General features: G+C 41.1%; 2 protein-coding genes across 2 annotated transcripts; both read left to right on the top strand.

The window, feature by feature from the left end:
• The first annotated feature begins 9,701 nt into the window (after positions 1 to 9,701).
• Positions 9,702 to 11,558, top strand: LOC131250572 (putative disease resistance protein RGA3). The gene has a single exon (XM_058250860.1). The coding sequence runs from the start codon at positions 9,702 to 9,704 to the stop codon at positions 11,556 to 11,558; it is 1,857 nt and encodes a 618-aa protein (XP_058106843.1).
• Positions 11,559 to 11,625: 67 nt separating this feature from the next.
• Positions 11,626 to 12,582, top strand: LOC131250571 (putative disease resistance protein RGA1). The gene has a single exon (XM_058250859.1). The coding sequence runs from the start codon at positions 11,626 to 11,628 to the stop codon at positions 12,580 to 12,582; it is 957 nt and encodes a 318-aa protein (XP_058106842.1).
• The last annotated feature ends 7,443 nt before the right edge of the window (positions 12,583 to 20,025 follow it).

The following is a 20,025-nucleotide window of genomic DNA, read 5'->3' as shown; positions in this document are numbered from 1 at the left end:
CTATCATGAACGCAAGAAGCTATATTAAGGCAGTACGATAATGCAGGAAGCCATACCAAGGCTATATAGTGCAATAAGTACTATAATGCAATGAGCACTGGGCGTCATGCCAAGGCAATGCAATATGAGGCTTACACAGCCAATGCAAATGCAATGCGAAGTAATGTCAGTGCTCATATCCAATCTACATATCAAGTACATTTCCATCATAAGAAAATCACTGGGGTCCATTACACTGCTGGATGACTGCCGCTCTATAGACCCCGCACAGTCAAACGAGCGTAAGAGATCTCACTACCCGCTTGTGGACAACCAATCACCAGCAAGGCTTGACGGTAGCGGACCCATTCACGAGTTGGTCAGACTCGGCCTAGTAATACCTCCTTACATCAGGTGAGTAAGGCCACACCCCTATCCAACCGACTACACGATAGTGGGAGTCGCGGCCTAACGGTATAAGGCCCTCGTGCGCTTATATATTCCACCCGGTCACGGCATTGGAGCAGATCATTGGTACCGTGGAAGTTTTAAAATTTCACCCATGGGCATCTTATGCACCCGGTATGCTCAAGTAACATTTCCAGTGTCTAAACATGGCCATCCACCATTTATCTGTGGAGGCTACAACCCTGATAAAGTAAGGGCGATAATGTTTATATGTTATGCAATGCCAGATGCATGAATCACATAATCAGCTATGCATTAATTCTAAGCATCCAACGTGCTCAAGAGGGAATACTACGTCCCTCGGGAAGGCAACATGCAATGCCTAATAGCACAATCATAACCACACACGCAGTGTCGTCCAAGCATACAATGATGCACATGGGCCATAAAGATGGGTATAGACGCATTATGCGGCGATATACAAAGTAGTACACTCCTCCTATCCAAGAAGGGACCAAGACTAGGTATTTAGACAATATCCATAAGGAATCCCACCTCTAGCGGGGGCCCATTTACCTAGGGTAGCCCACGATACTAGCATACAAACTACGTGTCTAAGTAATCCAGAAGTGAGTCTAGCAAGAGTTTAAGATGAGCATCTAATCACATTTAGATACAATCGGGCCTAGAGGGGTCCATAATGGGGACATTTAACCACCATTCCCCAAGAAGCATCTCAACCATGAACTATATGGATACAAGGCCCAAGGCCCTACATTCAAGATAAGAACACAGGTAACCATATACATATATCCCTCATAATAGGCCATGAGAAAAGGATATAATACCACCTTTAACAACATGGGCCCAAGAGGAAAATTAAGGCCCAAGGCTCAATTTCCAATGGCCATAGAATCCATGCATTAAGTTGGACTTGGTGGGCAGTTCGCATGCACAATATATGGCCCAAAAAAATTAAGTTTAAGTCTGGATGAAATGGGCCCCACTACATCAGCCCAATAATTAGCAATTTAAGTGGGCAATCAAGAGCCCAATATTATCCTTATCTCAGCCCACAAGTCCATCAAAATGGTGGAAGTCGGCCCAATATATGGTTGGGCCAAGCTAAGATGTTCTAACCCACTCTGAGCCCATGGGATGCCCTAAAAATCTGATCTAAGATGGGGTCCCCATGTGATCACTAAAGGTGACCCAAAAGAATGTATTGATTAAGCCTAAAGATTATAAGAAAACATAAGCATGTAACACGCACACAAGTTCTCAATATAGCAGGCCCCACAGCCAAATAAAGTTTTAACCATACAATTTTACATTTAAGGCCCTTTGATAAACTTTTGGCCCGTTTGACTTCCTGGACCTGCTAAGGTCAAGAAATTAAATAACTATGTGGAAATAATCTCATGAAGGCCAACTATTCGTTGGGAGACCCCACCAGATGGAAAGTACGTATATATCATGAAAAGATCAAGTGGGCCTGCTACTGGATTGTGAGTCCAACAGCAACCCAAGGCAGGGAGTGCTTCCATGATCGGGCGATCCAAGGCTTGAATGGCCTAAACCAACATACGTTGAGGTAGGCTCCGCATACATCCATATTTAACCTCAAACAAATGGCCCAGGGTCTATGGTGGGCCTTTAACCATCCATAGAGAAACCTATGGGCCTACCTTAGGATCACCCAGGAGGACATTTAACCTCAACTGGTTTCCAAGAGGTAGCCTGCCACAACTCGAGTATGAAAGGCCTGAGACCGAAGCAATCCATGGCCTAGTGGGCCATACACTGAGTCCAATACATAGGCAACCTGGTAGGCCCTTAAGCAAGGTTAGGGCCCAACCATAAAGGTCATGGGTTCACTCATTGTGGTGGGCCTAATGGGCAGCCCATTATCCCGACATATATAAATCCTTATATTTAACACAAGTAAGTTAGGCCTCACATCTCGGCTCAAGTATGGATCTATTGTAGTGGGCAAGAAAGGGCCCAACTACTTGAGTATTTGGCCCATAAGACCCATCACAATGGCATGGTAAATATAAGACCCAAGGGTTCAACGGGCCTATCAAGCCTTTAAGGTCCATAATTAACTAGGAGACTAGCTTAAGAAGAATCCAATTGGAATGGGCCTTTAATCATGCACTAATTAAGTTAAAAATAAAATAAAATTAAGATGTTAAGATAACTGACTTAAATCCTCCTCAAATCTAGTGGGTCATACTGCCCCAAAAGAACATTTATATTCAATAATTATTGGGCTCAATGCCAAATTTCAACCCACCCGAATTTCTGGGTTGGTTGGAGTCTAACAATAGAAGTATTTATTAATATATTTAATCCCTGTTGGCCCACACACATCACTATGGGCCCCACCAGATGAGAGAGAATATGCAACACACACACACATATAATTATATATGTATCAAGTGGGCCAAACCGTTGGAATGTAGGCCCAGCAACCTAAGGTAGGGGCGTCCCATGGTGGGTAGTCCTACAAGCCTTGGTATTTGGCCCAAAACTGACCTAAATTTACAGGCCGCACCACGGTCAGTACAGGGGCTCGATGGCCCTGAAAGCTTGTAGGATGGTCCTTCCATAGGTGAGCCACAACTTTACAATATTTTGTAATTTTTGGATGGTCAAAAGTATTTTAATTAATTTAAATAAAACATACTATCTAGAAAATCTGGTTAATCTGGACGTCTGAATGCGGTGGACCAGTCCGGCCCTCGTCACAGTGTGCACAAGGGTCCATTGGCCCCAAAATTTTTTAGGTGGGTCCCACCATAGGTGGAACACCTTCCTGTTAATTTTCATGATTTTAGGATACTCAAAAGTATTTTAATTAATTTAAAGAATACAATCTGTGCAGGGTGAAATATTGCTGGAATATAACTGTCCTAAATTTAGGCCATCCAATGGGTGGGTTCTGAGCCTCCAAATTTCTTGAAATTTGGACCCAAGGTCCCTCATCAAGCTTACAACAAGGTGGGACCCAGAAATATGGCCCATCTTCTGACAAAGTATTTTTAAAATTTTATTTTTATGGGACTATGACGCTGAACTGCACAGTAGAAATTTCTAGCAGTCTACTATGTTGGCCCACCCGTTTGGATGCCCAAATGGAATCCATTGGGGCTGAAATTTGGTATGGTTGTAGGTGGGTCATGAAGCTACAAGAATCACATATAAATTTGTATTAATCTTCCCATCAAATTCCCAGAAATCAGGCCCCAAGGTGGCCCAAAAATCTATCCCAATAGTTTCTGGACAGCAACATTACATTGGAATAAAATAATTTTAATCAGTAATTAAAATGGGATTTAATCCCAGAAAATTAGAGGATGGACCACCATAGTGGGCCCCACAAATATCCAGATCATCTTACCATACAAAACACTTTTGCATATGCCCTAATTAGTTGGATTTTGGGGACACATGTCATAGGATGGGATGCCATGGGCGTCCTCTCCTTTTTGGGTGGCTGGATCTTTATTGGCCCACAAGGTGGGCCACACACCGTCATCAGGGATGGGAATAAGGGAAAAGAAGAGAATTAAAGGAAATCCGGCCATAGGGAAGGGTTCCGCCACTATTGAGCCCTCCCAAGAAAATCCAACCACACATCATACACCAATATACATCTACACTATGAATCTCATACATGCATGAATAAAAATTTAAAATGGATGGTGGGAATGCCATTCCCACCATGATCCTAAGGTCTAGATGACCTCATCATGCAAGAAAATCCATGGATCCACCATGATGGGGTCCATAAAGGAAAGCCCCATGCATGGGTCGTGCATGCATGAGGTGGGTCATTTGGCCACACCTATGGGGACGTGTGGGATCTCCACCATTGATTGGTGGGCCCTACACTCCCCTCATGAATATATATATATATATATATATATATATATATATATATATATATAAGATCTCCACTATAGAAATCAGATTTACCACATAGGGAAGTACCCACCTAAAGATCTTCACCAAACTTGGATCACCAAGCTCCAAATGCTCCAAGGAACTAAGATAGATGGATGAGATGGGTTTTCAATGGAGGAATTGAGAGGAAAAAGGATGAGAAGGGGCTAGAATGGAGGGAAGATGGGCTGGAGAAATGGAGGGAAGTTGCAAGGGAAGAAGAGAAGAGAGAGAGAAATGAGAGGGAGAGAGAGAGAGAGAGAGAGAGAGAGAAAGAGAGAGTTTTAAGACTTGTAATGATGAGCTCTCTCTCTCCTAGGCAATGATGGTGGCATATGGTGACATTAACAAGGCTTAGGGTAATAGCCTTTCTAGAAATCTCAGCCTAAGGTGAAATGATGGCATGGGAAAATGTGCAACCCATGGTGGGGTCCACCAATCATGCAATCGATGGCCTATATCGATCAATGCTCATAACTTGAGATGTACATATCAGATTAACGCACGGGACGCGGCGTCGGAATCGCGATGACGAGGTGGACGCAATGACATAGGTCTCGGGTCAATCCGAGTAGGGTCTATGTGACCGAACTTAAGAATGACCGCAAACACTACCCGAGGGTCGCAGGTCGCAGGAATTTGACCGGTAAGACCGCGGGACCAAAATGAATGGAATGCATACTCACACACATGCATGCACACATGTAAACTAGGGTCGGATCTCATAATGCGCGTTTGCGCTTACTCGAGAAAAAGGTTGAAAACATGAATGTGTCCCATGATTTGTAATTTAAATATATGCACAAGTATCTGAAGCGCATTAACAAGGGACTTCACTAAATTGATCCTACCATACCTGCTCCTTCATCGGGTTCAGATTAGTATTTGAATATGTGGTTTATAATAACTTTTAAGATACTTGATTTTCTTTTATTTTATGGGTTGGACATGCTTGAACATGCTTTCTTATGATTCTAGTTACTTCGTATTCTTGATCTTATATGATCTTCTTTTTCATTACTCTTCTATTTACTTCCTTATTTATCAGCTTCCATTCTCATTTATTGGTTCCTTCTTTGTCATGTTGTGACAAAAAGGGGGAGAATATTATCATGCTTGTGAAATGTGGAATTGGAATCGTGGATAGGTAACCATTTTTTTTATTGTAAGGGGGAGTAAGTAAGGGGGAGAGTATTGATGTGGAGTATTGATGCTGATGGTTATTGGCTTATTCTGGTTGTTGTAACCAGTGCATAATTCTTTCTTTTGCGTATATGGTGCATGATTCTTTATTGTGCATGTAATGCTTATCTTATTTTAATGAAGTGTGTTTTGTCACAAATTTAACAAAGGGGGAGATTGTAAGTGCTATGTTTTCTAGCTCCTATGATTGTCAAATTTTGTAGTGCCAAAACCTCTTGAATTCTGTGTCTTGTGTAGCTCATCTACATATTTAAGACTGTGCATCTCATGTACAAGATCAAAGGTCTTTACCTCAAGAACTTCAAAGGCAAGATTACGAGATATACAAGTTCAAGTACAACACCATGTGATACTTCACTCTTTTAAGCTTCAAAGTTTAAGGTTTCAAAGCTTCATCTAAGGCAAGATAATAGCCTTTACTTTGGTATTCAAAGATCAAGGTAAACTACAACTCAAGTACTTCAAATTCAAGCTTCAAAATGTCTCAAGTTCAAGCTTCATCATATGTCAAGATCTCAAGCTTCGTGAACTTCAAAGAACAATTATTATCTGAAGCAAAAGAAGATTCAATGTTCATATATCGCTTATTAGGTATGAATGACCCTAGATTGACCATAGGTTAGGTCATTTTGAATATATAATTTAATTGGATCACTTTATAAGTGCATAGTCTATTTCTCGACTAGTCTTAGACTATGTTCGACTAGTCCTAGCACTGGCTCGACCAGTCCAAGAAATCCTCGATCAGTCCAAGAAATCCTCGATCAGTCCTAAGTTTGTTACTAATTTTCAGAATTTTTTGTTATTACCTCAACCAGTCCTGGAGACTGCTCGACCGGTCGAGTGAACAGTGCTCGACCAGTCCAGCAGGCTCGACTTAAAGTCCAGCAACTAAAATAAGTCCCACATGACCAGTCGTGGACAGGACTCGACTGGTTGTGGAGGCCATTCAACCAGTCGAGCAAGTCCTTCGACTAGTCATAGAACGACTTGATCATATCCGCGCTTAAAATTTCAAATATTTGTTAGTCCTTTGACCAATTAAGCCGACCTCTGGGCCAGTCGAGCGAGCGATTTCTGCACTTATAAATAGAGCATGATTTTCAGAGTTTGATATCCAATTCTAGCAAAATCAAGACACCACTCTGAGAGATAAGTGAGTGATATTCTTAAGCTATTTAGTGCTCATTTTATATTCTCTTTAATTAGCTTTTTGAATTTGATTTTGTATTCTATATTCCAATCTTATTTGAAGTGATTGAAGTTTTTCCATTTTTTGGAACCAAAATCAAATCAAGCTAGTCCAAAATGATTTAAATCTAAAATCAAATTAGAATTTAGAACCTTTTCATAAGTGTGAACATTGAACATCTACGTTGAACTTCTACTTCGAATTGGTTCTTCCGGGCTGCATCAAAAGGAGAATATCTAGATAAGTATTTTACAGTTTTGTAAATCTGTCCTTTTGGTTTCTTTGAGATTGTGACAGGAAAATTTCTTTCTTTTGGTTTGTCTGAGGTGATCTATAAAACTCAGAGTGTAGGGTTTTTTGAATTGTGTAAGCCCACTTAAAAGACACAATTATGAGGGTTTTAGGTAAACGCTAACATCCATTGTGTGAGGATATTAGGAGTAAAGTAGTTTTGTGGTTGTTTTTTTAAACAGTTGGTGTACACACAAGCAAACCACTATATCTTCTGTTCTTGTGGTGATTGATTGATTGATTATTTCATTGTGTGGATATTGTAATTTCCCTTTATGCATTTGTAAAGAATGTTGTAATCTTTTTATGCAAGTGTGGGAATGTTGTAATAGCTTAGTTACTTTCTATGTTATTCTTTTCTTTATTCCTATGTATCGGTTTGAGATTTTGATACACAGACTGTTCTAGGAATCAGGTTGTCCTACCATAAGCCATTAGTTTTTGGTGTAAGGTTGTCCTTAGAACAACATCTGTATCAACCTTTCAATACTTGTATATTTAAGGTTGTTATTCATTTCTGCATTGTGGTATTGTTTATTGTTATCTTTATTTATTTTTGTTTAAATTCCGCATTTAATTTTTAATTTGGCATAGTCCTATTCACCCCCCCTCTAGGACTCTTAGCTCGGCCTTTTCAGGTTCCATTGTCACCATTATTTTGTATTATGTGACCCATACAAGCTTTGAATCATGCTGATATCTGGGCCCTAGCCCTAAAATGACACGGCAAAAAGGATGGGCTGCATGGATTATAAACATACATCAATGTGGGCTCTACGAGCTTGGTCCTTACTCGCACACAAAAAAGGATTTTGTACACATCACTTTCTTGGCATTAAATACAACGTAATTTCTTTTTCTCTGAAAAACCGTGCAAGTACTGAGCGAAGGTCAAGGGTATTTTTGTCTGAAACAAACTCCAAAAGCTGCCAGAAGTCCCTTTTGGGAATATATGGAGTCTCGTAGTGTTCTAGGTAATTTGCCTAAACTTCTTGGCGAGTACGTTCAATTTCCCTCCCTAGAGTATTTTCTGCGGAAGCTTTTCCACTGAAGTTCTCGCTGAACCAGATAGTGCCCACCATGGTGTTTAAGATAAATCCACTCCGTCCATCTGTTTTACGAGATTCTTTTAAAACAATATGTTAAATAATAATAAAATAAAAAAAAGCAAGCCTGACCCAAGACTAAGAGAGCCATACGAGAGAAAACAGTTGGAAAAAGATGCGTACCGTTGAGACCATGATGTCTATATGCCATCCACACTTTTTAAAAGTCCAATCCCACTAGGGTGAACAGTGTGAATGTTTCAACGGTGGTTGTTAAATCTAAACTGATTCTTACTGTGTGGCCCACTTGAGTCTTGGATACGTCTCATTTTTTGTAAATTATCATAAATTATGATAAAATAAGCTCGCAAAATGGGGAAACGGATTGGTTACACCCCCGCCACCAGCCCGTGGCTGGTCGGTCGGTGCTCTATGGGCCCCACCATGATGTATGTGTTTCATCCATTCCGTTCATCCATTTTTAAAAATCATTTCAGGCTTTTTGAAAAAATGAGAGGGATATAAATCTCAGGTGGACCACACCACATGAAAACAATAGTAATTAGATATCCACCATTAAAATCCTCCTAAGGCTCACTGTACTGTTTATTTGACATCAAATCTGTTGATTAGGTCATACAAGCCCAGGTGAAGGGAAAAAACAAAGATCACCTTGATCCAAAACTTTTATGGGCACCAAAAAGTTTTTTAACGAGTCGACACACATTCAACTGTAATATGGTCTACTTGGGATATACCTCGTCTCATACATAAAATGATACGGAGAAATAGATGCACAGCATGGATGAAACACATACATCGTTATGGGCCCACAGAGCACCGACCACCAGCCAAGGGGAGTTGCCAATCCGTTTCCGCAGAATGGATGGACGGGAATTTCTTACTAACATCACGGTGGGCCCCACCTAAGTTCACAGAGAAGGACGCGGATTGCGTCCTACCCTGCCTGGACGGTAATCCGTCCGGGCAGGGCTCTGTGGGGCCCACCGTGATGTAAGTTTTTAATCCACGCCGTTAATCACTTTTCTCATATCAGGCATTATCACAAAAATGAAGCAGGTTCACACGTCTAGTGGACCACACCAAAGGAAGCTGCAGTGATAATGACACCCACCGTTGAAACCTTTCTAAGGGCCACCGTGATGTTTTTTATACCATCTTATTCATAAGGTCATGTAGACGTGGATGAAGTGAAAAAAAAAAAAAACAAATATCAGCTTGATCCGAAACTTTTCGGACTCCCAAGAAGTTTTAATGGTGGAAATTCAATTTCCCATTTTGTGCTCCATTAAGCTCTTAAACTACCTCATTTTGTGTTTCATACCTTAAAATGATTGAGAAAAACTTTTAACGGCGTGGATAAAAAACACTTACATCACAGTCGGCCCCACAGAGCCCTGCCCGGACGGATTACGGTCCGGGCCGCATCCTCTGGAGAAAGGCTTTCACATGAAATCTGCGTCCATCGTCTCCCACACCGAGGTCAAGTCAATGGGCCACCGAGGTCAAGTCAATGGGCTGTTCAACGTATGGCCTCTTTAAGAAAAAATAAAAATTAAAAAAATCCTGCATCTGGGATTAGTAGCTTAGCTTACAAAATCTGTTTAGTCATGGCAGATGCATTAGTTTTGTCCGTTGTAAGAAGCTTGAATACAATCATCCAACCTGAGTTGGGATTGGTTTTTTCCGCTCGCCAAGAGCTACAAAAGCTTTCTAGTGCATTCACAGCCATTCAAGCAGTGCTCCGTGACGCTGATCGAAGGCAAGTAAAGGAAGAAGCTCTAAGCAATTGGTTGGAGAAGCTCAAGGACATAGGCTATGATGTAGACGACTTACTAGATGAATGGAGAGCAGAAGCTCTCAGGCTTGAAATCGATGGCACCGGCATCCCAACTTGCGGAAAGAAGGTATGCAATTTCTTCTTGCGCCGATTCTGTTTCAATGAACATGTAGATGAGATTGTCTTTCATCTTAAATTGGGAGTTGAAATGGGTCGAAAGGTAAAAACCATTAGAGAAAGATTAGATATGATATGTGACGAGCATACTAAGTTCCGTTTGGATGAAAGGTGGGAGAAGACTGAAATAGAAGAAAGGAGAACGAGTTCTTTGATTGATGAGTCAGAGATTATCGGTAGGAATCGAGATAAAGAGAGAATTATAAACTGGTTGCTTACAGAAACTGGTTACGGATATGAAGAGCTTCCTGTCGGTTCTATCGTCGGCATGGGCGGGTTAGGGAAGACGACTCTTGCTCAATTAGTCTACAGGGATGAGAGGGTTATCAGAAACTTTGAAAGAAGGATGTGGGTGCATGTGTCTCAGGTGTTCGATGAAATGAGGCTTTGTAAAGCAATCATTGAAGCTGTCGAGGGTACGGCTCCCCCCAATTTCCTAGAATTGGAAATGGTGCACATTCACTTGCGGAAGTTAATAGAAGGTAGGAGATTTTTGCTTGTGCTTGATGATATGTGGAATGAGAGCCAGGATAAGTGGGATAAATTGAGGCTGCCTCTTATAGGTGGAGCGAGTGGAAGTAGAATTTTGATCACTACCCAAAATGAGACTGTCATGAAAGTAACGGGCAGGGCTTTCACACATCTTCTGAAGCCGCTACAAGAGGATGATTGTTGGTTGTTTTTCAGTCGTATAGCATTTTTGGGCAGGAGCACAAGGGAGCAATTAGAGCTGGAGGGGGTTGGTCGGCAAATTGCAAATAAGTGTGGAGGAGTTCCTCTGGTTGTAAAGAGAATAGGAAATGCCATGCGGTTCAGGAGAACAGTAAGAGAGTGGAAACTTGTCTTGGAGAGCCAAACATGGGATTTGCCAATCGTTGCAAGAGGCATTGTATTTGAGCTTCAAGTGAGTTACTATAATATGCCTTCACATTTGAAGCAATGCTTTGCCTTTTGTTCTATATTTCCTCGGGATCATGTAATAGAGAAAGAGATGCTAATCAAGTTATGGATGGCCCATGGTTTCATTCTCTGCGAGGAAAGTGGAGAGCTGGAAAGTGTTGGCGAAGGGTATTTTGATGATTTGTTGCGGCGATCGTTGTTTGAAGATCCAATGACAGATGATCAGGGTAATGTAATGCACTGCAAGATGAAGGAGATAATTCATGACCTCTTTCGAATCGTCAAGAGCGAATGTCATATAAAGCATAGAGAAACTTCAAGTGATGTCCCTATGCATGCACGCCATTTCTCATTGGTATGTACCGAGGATTTGGCATCGATTCCTGGAAACTTATATAAAGCCAAGAACTTGCGCACACTCCTATTCATCGGATGGTCAAGAATTACTGGGGTCCCAAGCAATATTTTTGAAAGTTTGAGATGCTTGAGGGTATTAGATTTGAGCGGTACTAACATTAAACGATTGCCAAATTCTTTGGGGGATATGAAGCTTTTGAGAATACCTCAATTTGTCCACCACACAAATCGAGGAATTACCCGAATCGATTAGCAAGCTCTTTCTTTTGCAAACCTTGAAACTTAATGAGTGTCGAATGTTACGAAAACTACCTAAAGGTATGAAGAAGTTCATTAAGCTACGACATCTGGAAATCAAAGGGACTTCTGCACTGAACTACCTCCCAGAAGGAATTGGGGCCTTAAGCTCGCTTCGCACATTGTCCAAATTCATTGTTGGGGATGATAGAGGGTGCAAGATTGAAGAATTGAAAGATCTCAATCGCCTAGAAGGAGATCTAGAGATTGTAAATTTGGAGAGACTAGCAAGAGGGAATGATGGCTCAAAGGCAAGCATAGAGAAAAAGCAATACATAAATGTCCTAAGTTTATGTTGCGTTGATAGGACCGATGATGAGTGGTCGATGGTTGGAGAAGATGAAAAGGAACAGATGCGTGATGTCTTTGGATCACTCCGGCCTCATGAAAATTTGAAAGAGCTGAGGATATGCAATTATATCGGTTTCGGGCTTCCTATTTGGGTAGGAGATGCATCGTTTCACAATCTAGTTTCAGTTCAGCTTGTGAATTGTCACTTGTGTAGGCAATTGCCTCCACTTGGTTACTTGCCATCCCTCAAATACCTCGAAATAGATGGAATCCGTGAACTCCAATATGTGGGCCACATGCATTATGGGGTCCCTTTTGTTGGGCCGAAAGGATTCCCAGCATTGGAGGACTTGACATTCAAGCGAATGCAAAGATGGGAGACATGGGAACTAAGTGTGTCTGAAGAACAAATGCCATGCCTGCTTCAACTAACCATTTTAGGCTGCCCAAGGCTAGAAGCAATCCCAGATGAACTGGGACAGCTTCGAGCACTCGAATCTCTTACCATCTGGCAATGTACTCAACTGAAGTCCCTGCCCAAAAGCTTGCACCGTCTTACCACACTTCGACGATTGATTATTGATGAGTGTCCTTTCTTGAAAGAGCGCTGCCGGAAGGAGACGGGAGGGGATTGGGGCAAGATAGTCCATGTCCCTAATATCTGTATTGATGGCGAGCAAATACAATGAGAGAGTGGAAGCTCAAAGCATTGAATAATGAAGGTACAAGATCTACCTCATCACTTTAGTAGTCATAACAAATTATAGTCCTTCACAAATTATGGTCCCATGAATGTCTGCCGCTACTGAATCATGGGCCGACAGACCGATAAGGAATCAAACTCCTTGTACGACCGCAATTTGTGAGTACTATGGAACTTTTCACCTTATATCTAACGGAATTTGTTTTTCTTCTTGTTTTTTCATCACTCACATGATGGGAACAGGGAAACACGGGCTAAATGCAAAATTGTGGCAATAGCAACAAGGGAACAATGGCAGCTTTGAAGAAGTTTTCCAGTGGATTTTAGTAATTTGTATGTTGAACTTTGATCAAGGACTTGTTTGCAGCCGTTCCTATTTATTTCTAGTTTTTATGTTTGGATTGATTTATGTACGTACCATGTATATTAAATAGCATTCTCTATTAGCAGCAGGATAGGGTGTGTATGGATGCACGAATGAATTGGATTTGAGAAAATTCAGTTTAAATTGAGGAAAATGGTCAGTTTGTGAACATGTTTTCAGGTAGTGATGATGGAGGAGACCTGTAGATTGTAGTTACAATCTATTCAAGTCCAACTTGAGTATTGCAACTTCGAGTAGGGATGCAATTTGGTTGCACTCTACCTTAATCAGACTAGCCCAACCAAACTATTTTCTGTTAGGGATGCAATTTGGATCACACTCTATCCAAATCAGACTAGGCCAACCAAACTATATTTCGGTTTGGGCTTGAGCTGGAAATCCTAATCCTAGATTGGGTTAGCTTGGGCTGAGGCCTTGGCAATCCGAAACCTGATCCTATGTGTTTGATATATTACCTGTATATTATATACAGGAAACACTAGTATAGTAATGAGTTGTGCATCATTAGATTAATTGTTATTAAAAATAGATTTTATGTATTAGTTTACTAGTTGTAGGTGTTAATTCATCCCTATCCAAGTTATATTATGGTTGAGAATTCAATACCTCAAAATGGGTTTGAATTTGGTACATGGCCCAACTCCTCTTGAAGTGATCTAGAGCGCTTGTCTATTGGTTCTCATTGTTGATGGGCAATGCCCAAGATTTTCCTAAAGTGGGATATCCTAACCATGTGATCTTGGGATGCCGATTGCATCCTACGACTCCAGCTAGGAACGGGTAGGAGCTTTGAGTGGCCACCGTGATGTATGAGTCTTATTCACACCGTCCATTCATTTTTTCCGTATCATTTAAGGGCATAAGCCCAAAAACGAAGAAGCTCCAAGACTCAAGTGGACACTACACAATGGGGATTAAACTCTTACCATTGAATACTTCTTTGGGGCCACAAAAGTTTCGGATGGAGATAATATTTTTGTTTTCTATTCATGCAGGTCTATGTAACTTTATGAATAGTTTGAATGGCAAATAAACATCACGGTGGGCCCTAGACAAGTTTCAACTGTTGAGAATCATTATCATCACTGCTTCCTGTGGTGTGGTCCACTTGAGCCTTTATTCTGCCTCATTTTTGGGTTTATATCTTAAAATGATAGGAAAAAAAATGGATGGACAGTGTGGATAACATCCATACATCACGGTGGCCACTCAAAGCTCCTGCCCGTTCCCAGCTGGAGGCATGGGGATGGGAAACAGTCCGCGTCCTTGATCTTGGCTTATTGGTCCTTGAATGTGGACCATTGCTATTTTTATTCTTAAGCATTTATACGCAGTTCACTGATCAAAGAGACATGAACTTCTAACATGGAGATCCTCTTTGGAGCATCTCCGTCCACAGCAGGGCCCACCGCAGGCCTCACATTCACAAAGCTGTGGGCACAAGCAAACAGTGTTTTTGCTGCACCTGAATTCAAAAGGATGGTCCCATCGTTAGTGCTCCAAAATTTCGAATTTTAGACGGGCCATGCTCCAAAAATTTCCCAAGATCATCCTAACCATCTGATCAACGACTCTATTACAGCTAACCGCGTAAATAGGTTTTTGCTATCATTTGAATTGGTCGAGAGTAGATTTCTGTGATCTAGACCTTTGATATGATCATGAGCCAGATTATAAATTCGTCGTGGATTATTCAAAAGAGATGGTTAATATCGAACTAAAAGACAGTCCATAAAAAAGCCAAATATTTTATGGCTAGGATCTTCGAGTCTAGAAGAAGTTCATATAATACGTCATGTGAGTCGGTACAATAAGATCAATGGTCCGGATCAATGATATGTGGACCCCAGTTGTATCAGATGGGTGCATAGGATACTATTCATGACCTGATACACCAGGACACTACGTGGAACCCGCTCCCGGCCCACAGAGGGAGCGGATTAGCTGTTACCCGGGTAACACGTTAGTGGGTATTACCCTAACCATGTGGGGCTACCTTGTATTTTTTATATATCCACGCCATCCATCTGTTCTTCCATTTCATTTTAAGCTGAAATCCCAAACCTTAAGAAGATCCAAATCTCAAGTGGACCATACCACTAGAAACAGTGATGAATGACCATTAAAAACTTTTTGTGAGCCACAAAAGTTTTTCATCAAGCTGATATTCGTATTTTTACCTTCATCTAGGTCATATTGACATTATCAAAATATTGTATTTTAAATAAAAATTAATAAAATAAAATACTCGCGATGAACCCTTTCAAAATCTTAATGGTGATGCACTCAATCAACATTGTTTCCTGTGGTGTGGTCCATTTGAGAATTTAATCTTCTTGATTTTTGGTACAATGTCGTAAAATAGTGAAACGGATGGGCGGAGCGGATATACGGTAAGTCATCAACTCGGTGCAAGTCGGAGCTCGAGGAGTGTCAGCGCTCGTCTTCGAACGACAGGTACCTACACCAGCTATATAGCTGGTGTGTGGTACACCAGCCCAATCCGCTTCCCGGGAGTTGATATGATAAGATAGAGCTGGCCCTATCATAATACAATAGAGACCATCATCCACCGCACACAGTGGGGTATATAATAGATCGGGAGCGTTCACCTAATGAACTCTATTATGGATGGTCCATTGTTTACAACCACATAGATCAGTAAATCCTAGATATCTCTTTCAATTACATTTTGGTGCTGAATGTCAACGGTTAACGATGATCATCGCATGCCATAATCCATTTGATGGCCACAAATGAATGTGAGTATCAACGAATTTGTGTTAATTTTCAAACGATTGCCCATCCATTCCTAGTCCAACTATATGAATGGTCTAGATCCACCGCATGTTGCCCATTATACGAACCGTTTAGATCCACTGCATCTCACGTGGCGTTTGCTGCGTTTGGATTATTTATCCTTTCAGACTCTTATTCTTTATCCTTTCATGCTCTTCCAAGTTAATGTATTGGATTAATTGAGTCATTAAGATACGAAGCTTAGATATATTTTTATGCTATTTTTTTGGTGGGAGACTTTCAAAATATCTCACACTTCCTTTCCTATCTGACAAGTGCATATGCGTTTAAATTCATCAGAAAAAACCGCACAGTAAATAACATTGAAAGCTTTGGCATATTAGAAATATTTTCATCTTAGCCTTCCAATTGGCATAATTATATTCATCAAATATAGTGGTAATGGGACACATATCCCTCTTGGTTAGTGTTGGTGCAAAAAAAAAAAAAAAATGTTGCAGAAACAAACCTCCCAGTCCCTATTGTGCACAAACAGATCTCTCAGTCCCTGTTGTGCAGAAACAAACGTCACAGTCTCTATTGTGCAGAAACAAACTCCTAGTCCCAGAGAACTGTTGCGCGGATAGACCTATTGCGCGGGTCTGTTATGCGAATAGACCTCTTGCGCTGATTTGTTGGGTTTATTGCGCGGAATGGGGCCCGTGGAACACAGATCAAGGCTTCACACATGTGAAAGCATATAAATACCCCTTCACTCCCTCATTTGGAAAAGGGGGCAAGTTTGGAGTACTCATAGAAAGCCTTCAAAATACTTTTGTAAGGTATTCTATGAAGGAGAAAGAAGGAGAAGGTGGGAGACTTGTTGCGCTTAACCACACAACAAGGTTCTGTTGTGCCTACTTGCGCAACAGGGCTTTGTTGCGCGTATCCAATATGGACGACACATACATGCTGTCGGATTTTTCAGAGATTTTTACAATTCTCATAGGAATTCAATCATTCCTTATAAGAATTGTCATTTCAGATGAATTAAAGGAGAAATAAAGGATTCTTAGACCCGCGCAACACTTCCTTCATTAAAATGAGTGCATTGTAAGCTGGAATGTTGTCGAAATCATCGTCTAGACCGTCCCATATGACTTAATGTTTGTATTCTATATTGGAATCAAGGGAAATATGAGGATGTAAATGAATTTCAGAATTAATAAAACACATTTGAAGATGAATGTTCTACTATATTATTTGTTATTATTGAATGATAATTCTCCAAACAAAATACTTTCGTTTCTTATCGAAACAAAATGGTGACTCTAATGGGGATAATAACTCATTCAATATTAGCTTAGAAGTTGTTTAAAAAACTATTGTCATCAATCGACACCATAATGGGGTCAAAATGGCAATTCTCAAGGGGAACATCCTCCCATTCATCTCTAAAACAAGGTACAATTTTATTTAATTAAAGTGTAACATCCCGAATTTTCACTATTTTGGATTGCCAACAATCCTTAATTTTTTTATATATATATATATAACTAGTCACGTCGTCACTTACTGACCCTTGACGCTCGAAGTGAGCCTATACGCGGCTGGTACTGATGAAGAACCGTACAAATAAGATTGATCAACTGCATAAAACCAACGAATCCGATCGATCACTTAAATATCGAGTTTAACCCCATAATTTGTTTATCTAGGGCCCAAAATCTAACCGACCCATCGCTGACTAATCAAAACAATCATAACTAAATTAAAGATCTACCCAAAGCCGAGTCAGTTATAGCCAGATATTGACTAATGGACCAAATCAACTCGATCACTCATTTAGCCTAAGAACCAACAATATGGAGTGATCATGACCAAATGACTATTTTTGCTAATTTCGAATAGGTCACACTGTGAACTCAATTAATCCAGACCCTAACAACTGTGCCCAAGAAATCTCCCTACCCAATTTACTCCAGAAATGCTTCGATTACCCGAACAAGCTCTAGACCGCTGGTTAGGAGGTCACTAGTTCCGAAATTATAGAATAATGTCCATCTCACTCGGTTTGACGTCCATCGCGGGTGGTGGGTGCAAACGATGCCCCGAACTGCACAATGTGGACCGTGAAGATATAGCTTAACAGGCTTGACGTCCATCTCTAAGACTTGAAACCTGAAACTTAAGTGAGTTGGCCCCGCCACTAAAATAGTAAAGTTGAGACTTTCCAACCGTTGAATTGCAATCAAACTCGGGCCATGAGTCAGGGATATTTCCCTGCTCATATCCGTATAATTGTGGGCCCGATCGATCATTAGTGACCGTTGATCACAAATCAGACTCATGCGATCAATTGACTCATTCGTTTGTCACCAAACTTAGGACAACCCTTCATCTGACTATGAGACACCTATTCCATAGCACAAATGGGCCAGGGAGCCACTAGGATGGTCCCACAGATCAGAAACCTACCCACTAGGGGTATATATGTTAAAACAAGTCTCCCTAGGGCCATTTGGACAAATTTTTAGGTTATAAAAGACCCAAAATCTCTCTCCCATACTCCCATACGAATTTTCCTACTAAGTGGGGAGAGAGAGGAGAGAGGGAGTAAAGAGGGAGGGAGGTCCAAGGAGCTAGATTTTTGAGGAATTCACCCTCCCATCTCAACTCTCATCGGAGCCCGCAACACCATCGCCGTAGGAGCGGCCCACTAGCCATAGAAAGGTAATCAGTCCAGCCTCTTCCAATTTTAGGTGTCGTAATCCACTTGCATGTAATCTAACATGCAAACTTAATCGTCGCAGGGCACCGGTACACAATCCCATGGGATCAGCACCTTGAAAGCGGCTCCACAAGCCGTCGAACCATACCTAGATGCGGACCATTACCTTTAAGTGACCGTTTATCAAATCTAGGATGAATTTTAGTAATTGTCGTTGTTGATTTATTTTGCATGTCACTTGCATGGGGTAGAATTAAAGAATTGAAATTTGGACATGTATAATTTCTAGACATGGAAGAAATATTGGTCCCCAATCACCCCAATGCTTGCATTGTCTGGTTTTTCTGCCAATTATGAAATTCTAAGCATGATACCCCCAAATTCTTGAAATCAATAAGAAGAATCTTGCTACATGTTTCCCCATATGCATGAATTACGTAGATTAACTGTTAAATTCACTACATGCATGTTTAATTTTCTCTGAAATCAATCATTGCACTCAATTCTCCTATGATTTTAAGTAACTTACGATTTGTATGCATGTTTATTTAGAATTACACTGGATATTGTAAACCCATGACTCTTATACTAATAGCAGTTGTGTTTTATCATTATACATGCATAGTTCTCTCCCAACTAGAAGTAGATCGACTTCTGCTTAAAATTAATTCATTATTAAATTGCCCCTTTTCGGATCGGCCATCAAATTTCAAAACCCACATGGGCAGCCCCTCTGATAGGGCTGCCCACAGGCAAATTTGACCCAATTAGTCGAATTACAGATAGTCGGCTGTAGTCGGACTACGCGGGACGTTGCTTCCAATGTCATACGATTTATAGTTCGTCTAGATGGGACAAATTGGCTCACGAGCTGGCCATTCATGTTCATTAACCATATATGTACAAGCCTACCTGAATCTGAAGCACCCCATACCTTTAAGAAGCCACTATTAACCGTTAATGATACAATCCCCAAGACTCATGAGCCGGGTATGGTGGTATGAGACACCATGTCTGAGCTGTCGGCCTACGCTGGGGTGACGAGCCTCCCTATAGTGACCAATGAGCAACTAAGACTCGGGAACCTGGCATGGTGGTATGGGACGTTGTTTCCGTGCTGTCAGCCTACGCTGGGGTGACGAGCCTCCCCGTAGTGACCAGCAAGCATAGAAAGTGATAGGTCATTATTCGAACAACCCCCGTCAAATTACCCGGCCGATGGTTCTGTACCAAATTACAATTCGAACAACCCGGGCATGAATGGAATTGGGCGATGAGCCATTTCTTATGGTAATTTGGTTATGTAACAAGCCCGCACCTTGGAACTGAGTGATTATACTCGGTGTTTGGGTGACAACCCATACCGAGTTGATCCTCGTACCTTTGGATATCATGCCTTACCTTTGAAATTTTGTGATCTGGATAAGGCCATTGATTAAATGGAGACGTTTTCGCTTCCCTAATCTTGCTGGATAAGCGGACTTAATTAAATACTTGGTTAACATCTCACCATCACATTGCATTAGTCAGGATTGGCGATTCGGCAATCGAGGTCGCATTGAGAGAGTGTTAGG

The sequence above is a fragment of the Magnolia sinica genome, chromosome 7 (genome assembly GCF_029962835.1).
Source record: "Magnolia sinica isolate HGM2019 chromosome 7, MsV1, whole genome shotgun sequence".
Lineage (NCBI taxonomy): Eukaryota > Viridiplantae > Streptophyta > Magnoliopsida > Magnoliales > Magnoliaceae > Magnolia > Magnolia sinica.
Note: the sequence above shows the minus strand (reverse complement) of the source record. Positions and strands in the feature narration are given on the sequence as shown.

What these genes read in the sequence shown, in the direction of transcription:
- LOC131250571 (XM_058250859.1), top strand. Translation starts at nt 11,626, where the DNA reads ATGAAGAAGTTCATTAAGCTACGACATCTGGAAATCAAAGGGACTTCT.
- LOC131250572 (XM_058250860.1), top strand. Translation starts at nt 9,702, where the DNA reads ATGGCAGATGCATTAGTTTTGTCCGTTGTAAGAAGCTTGAATACAATC.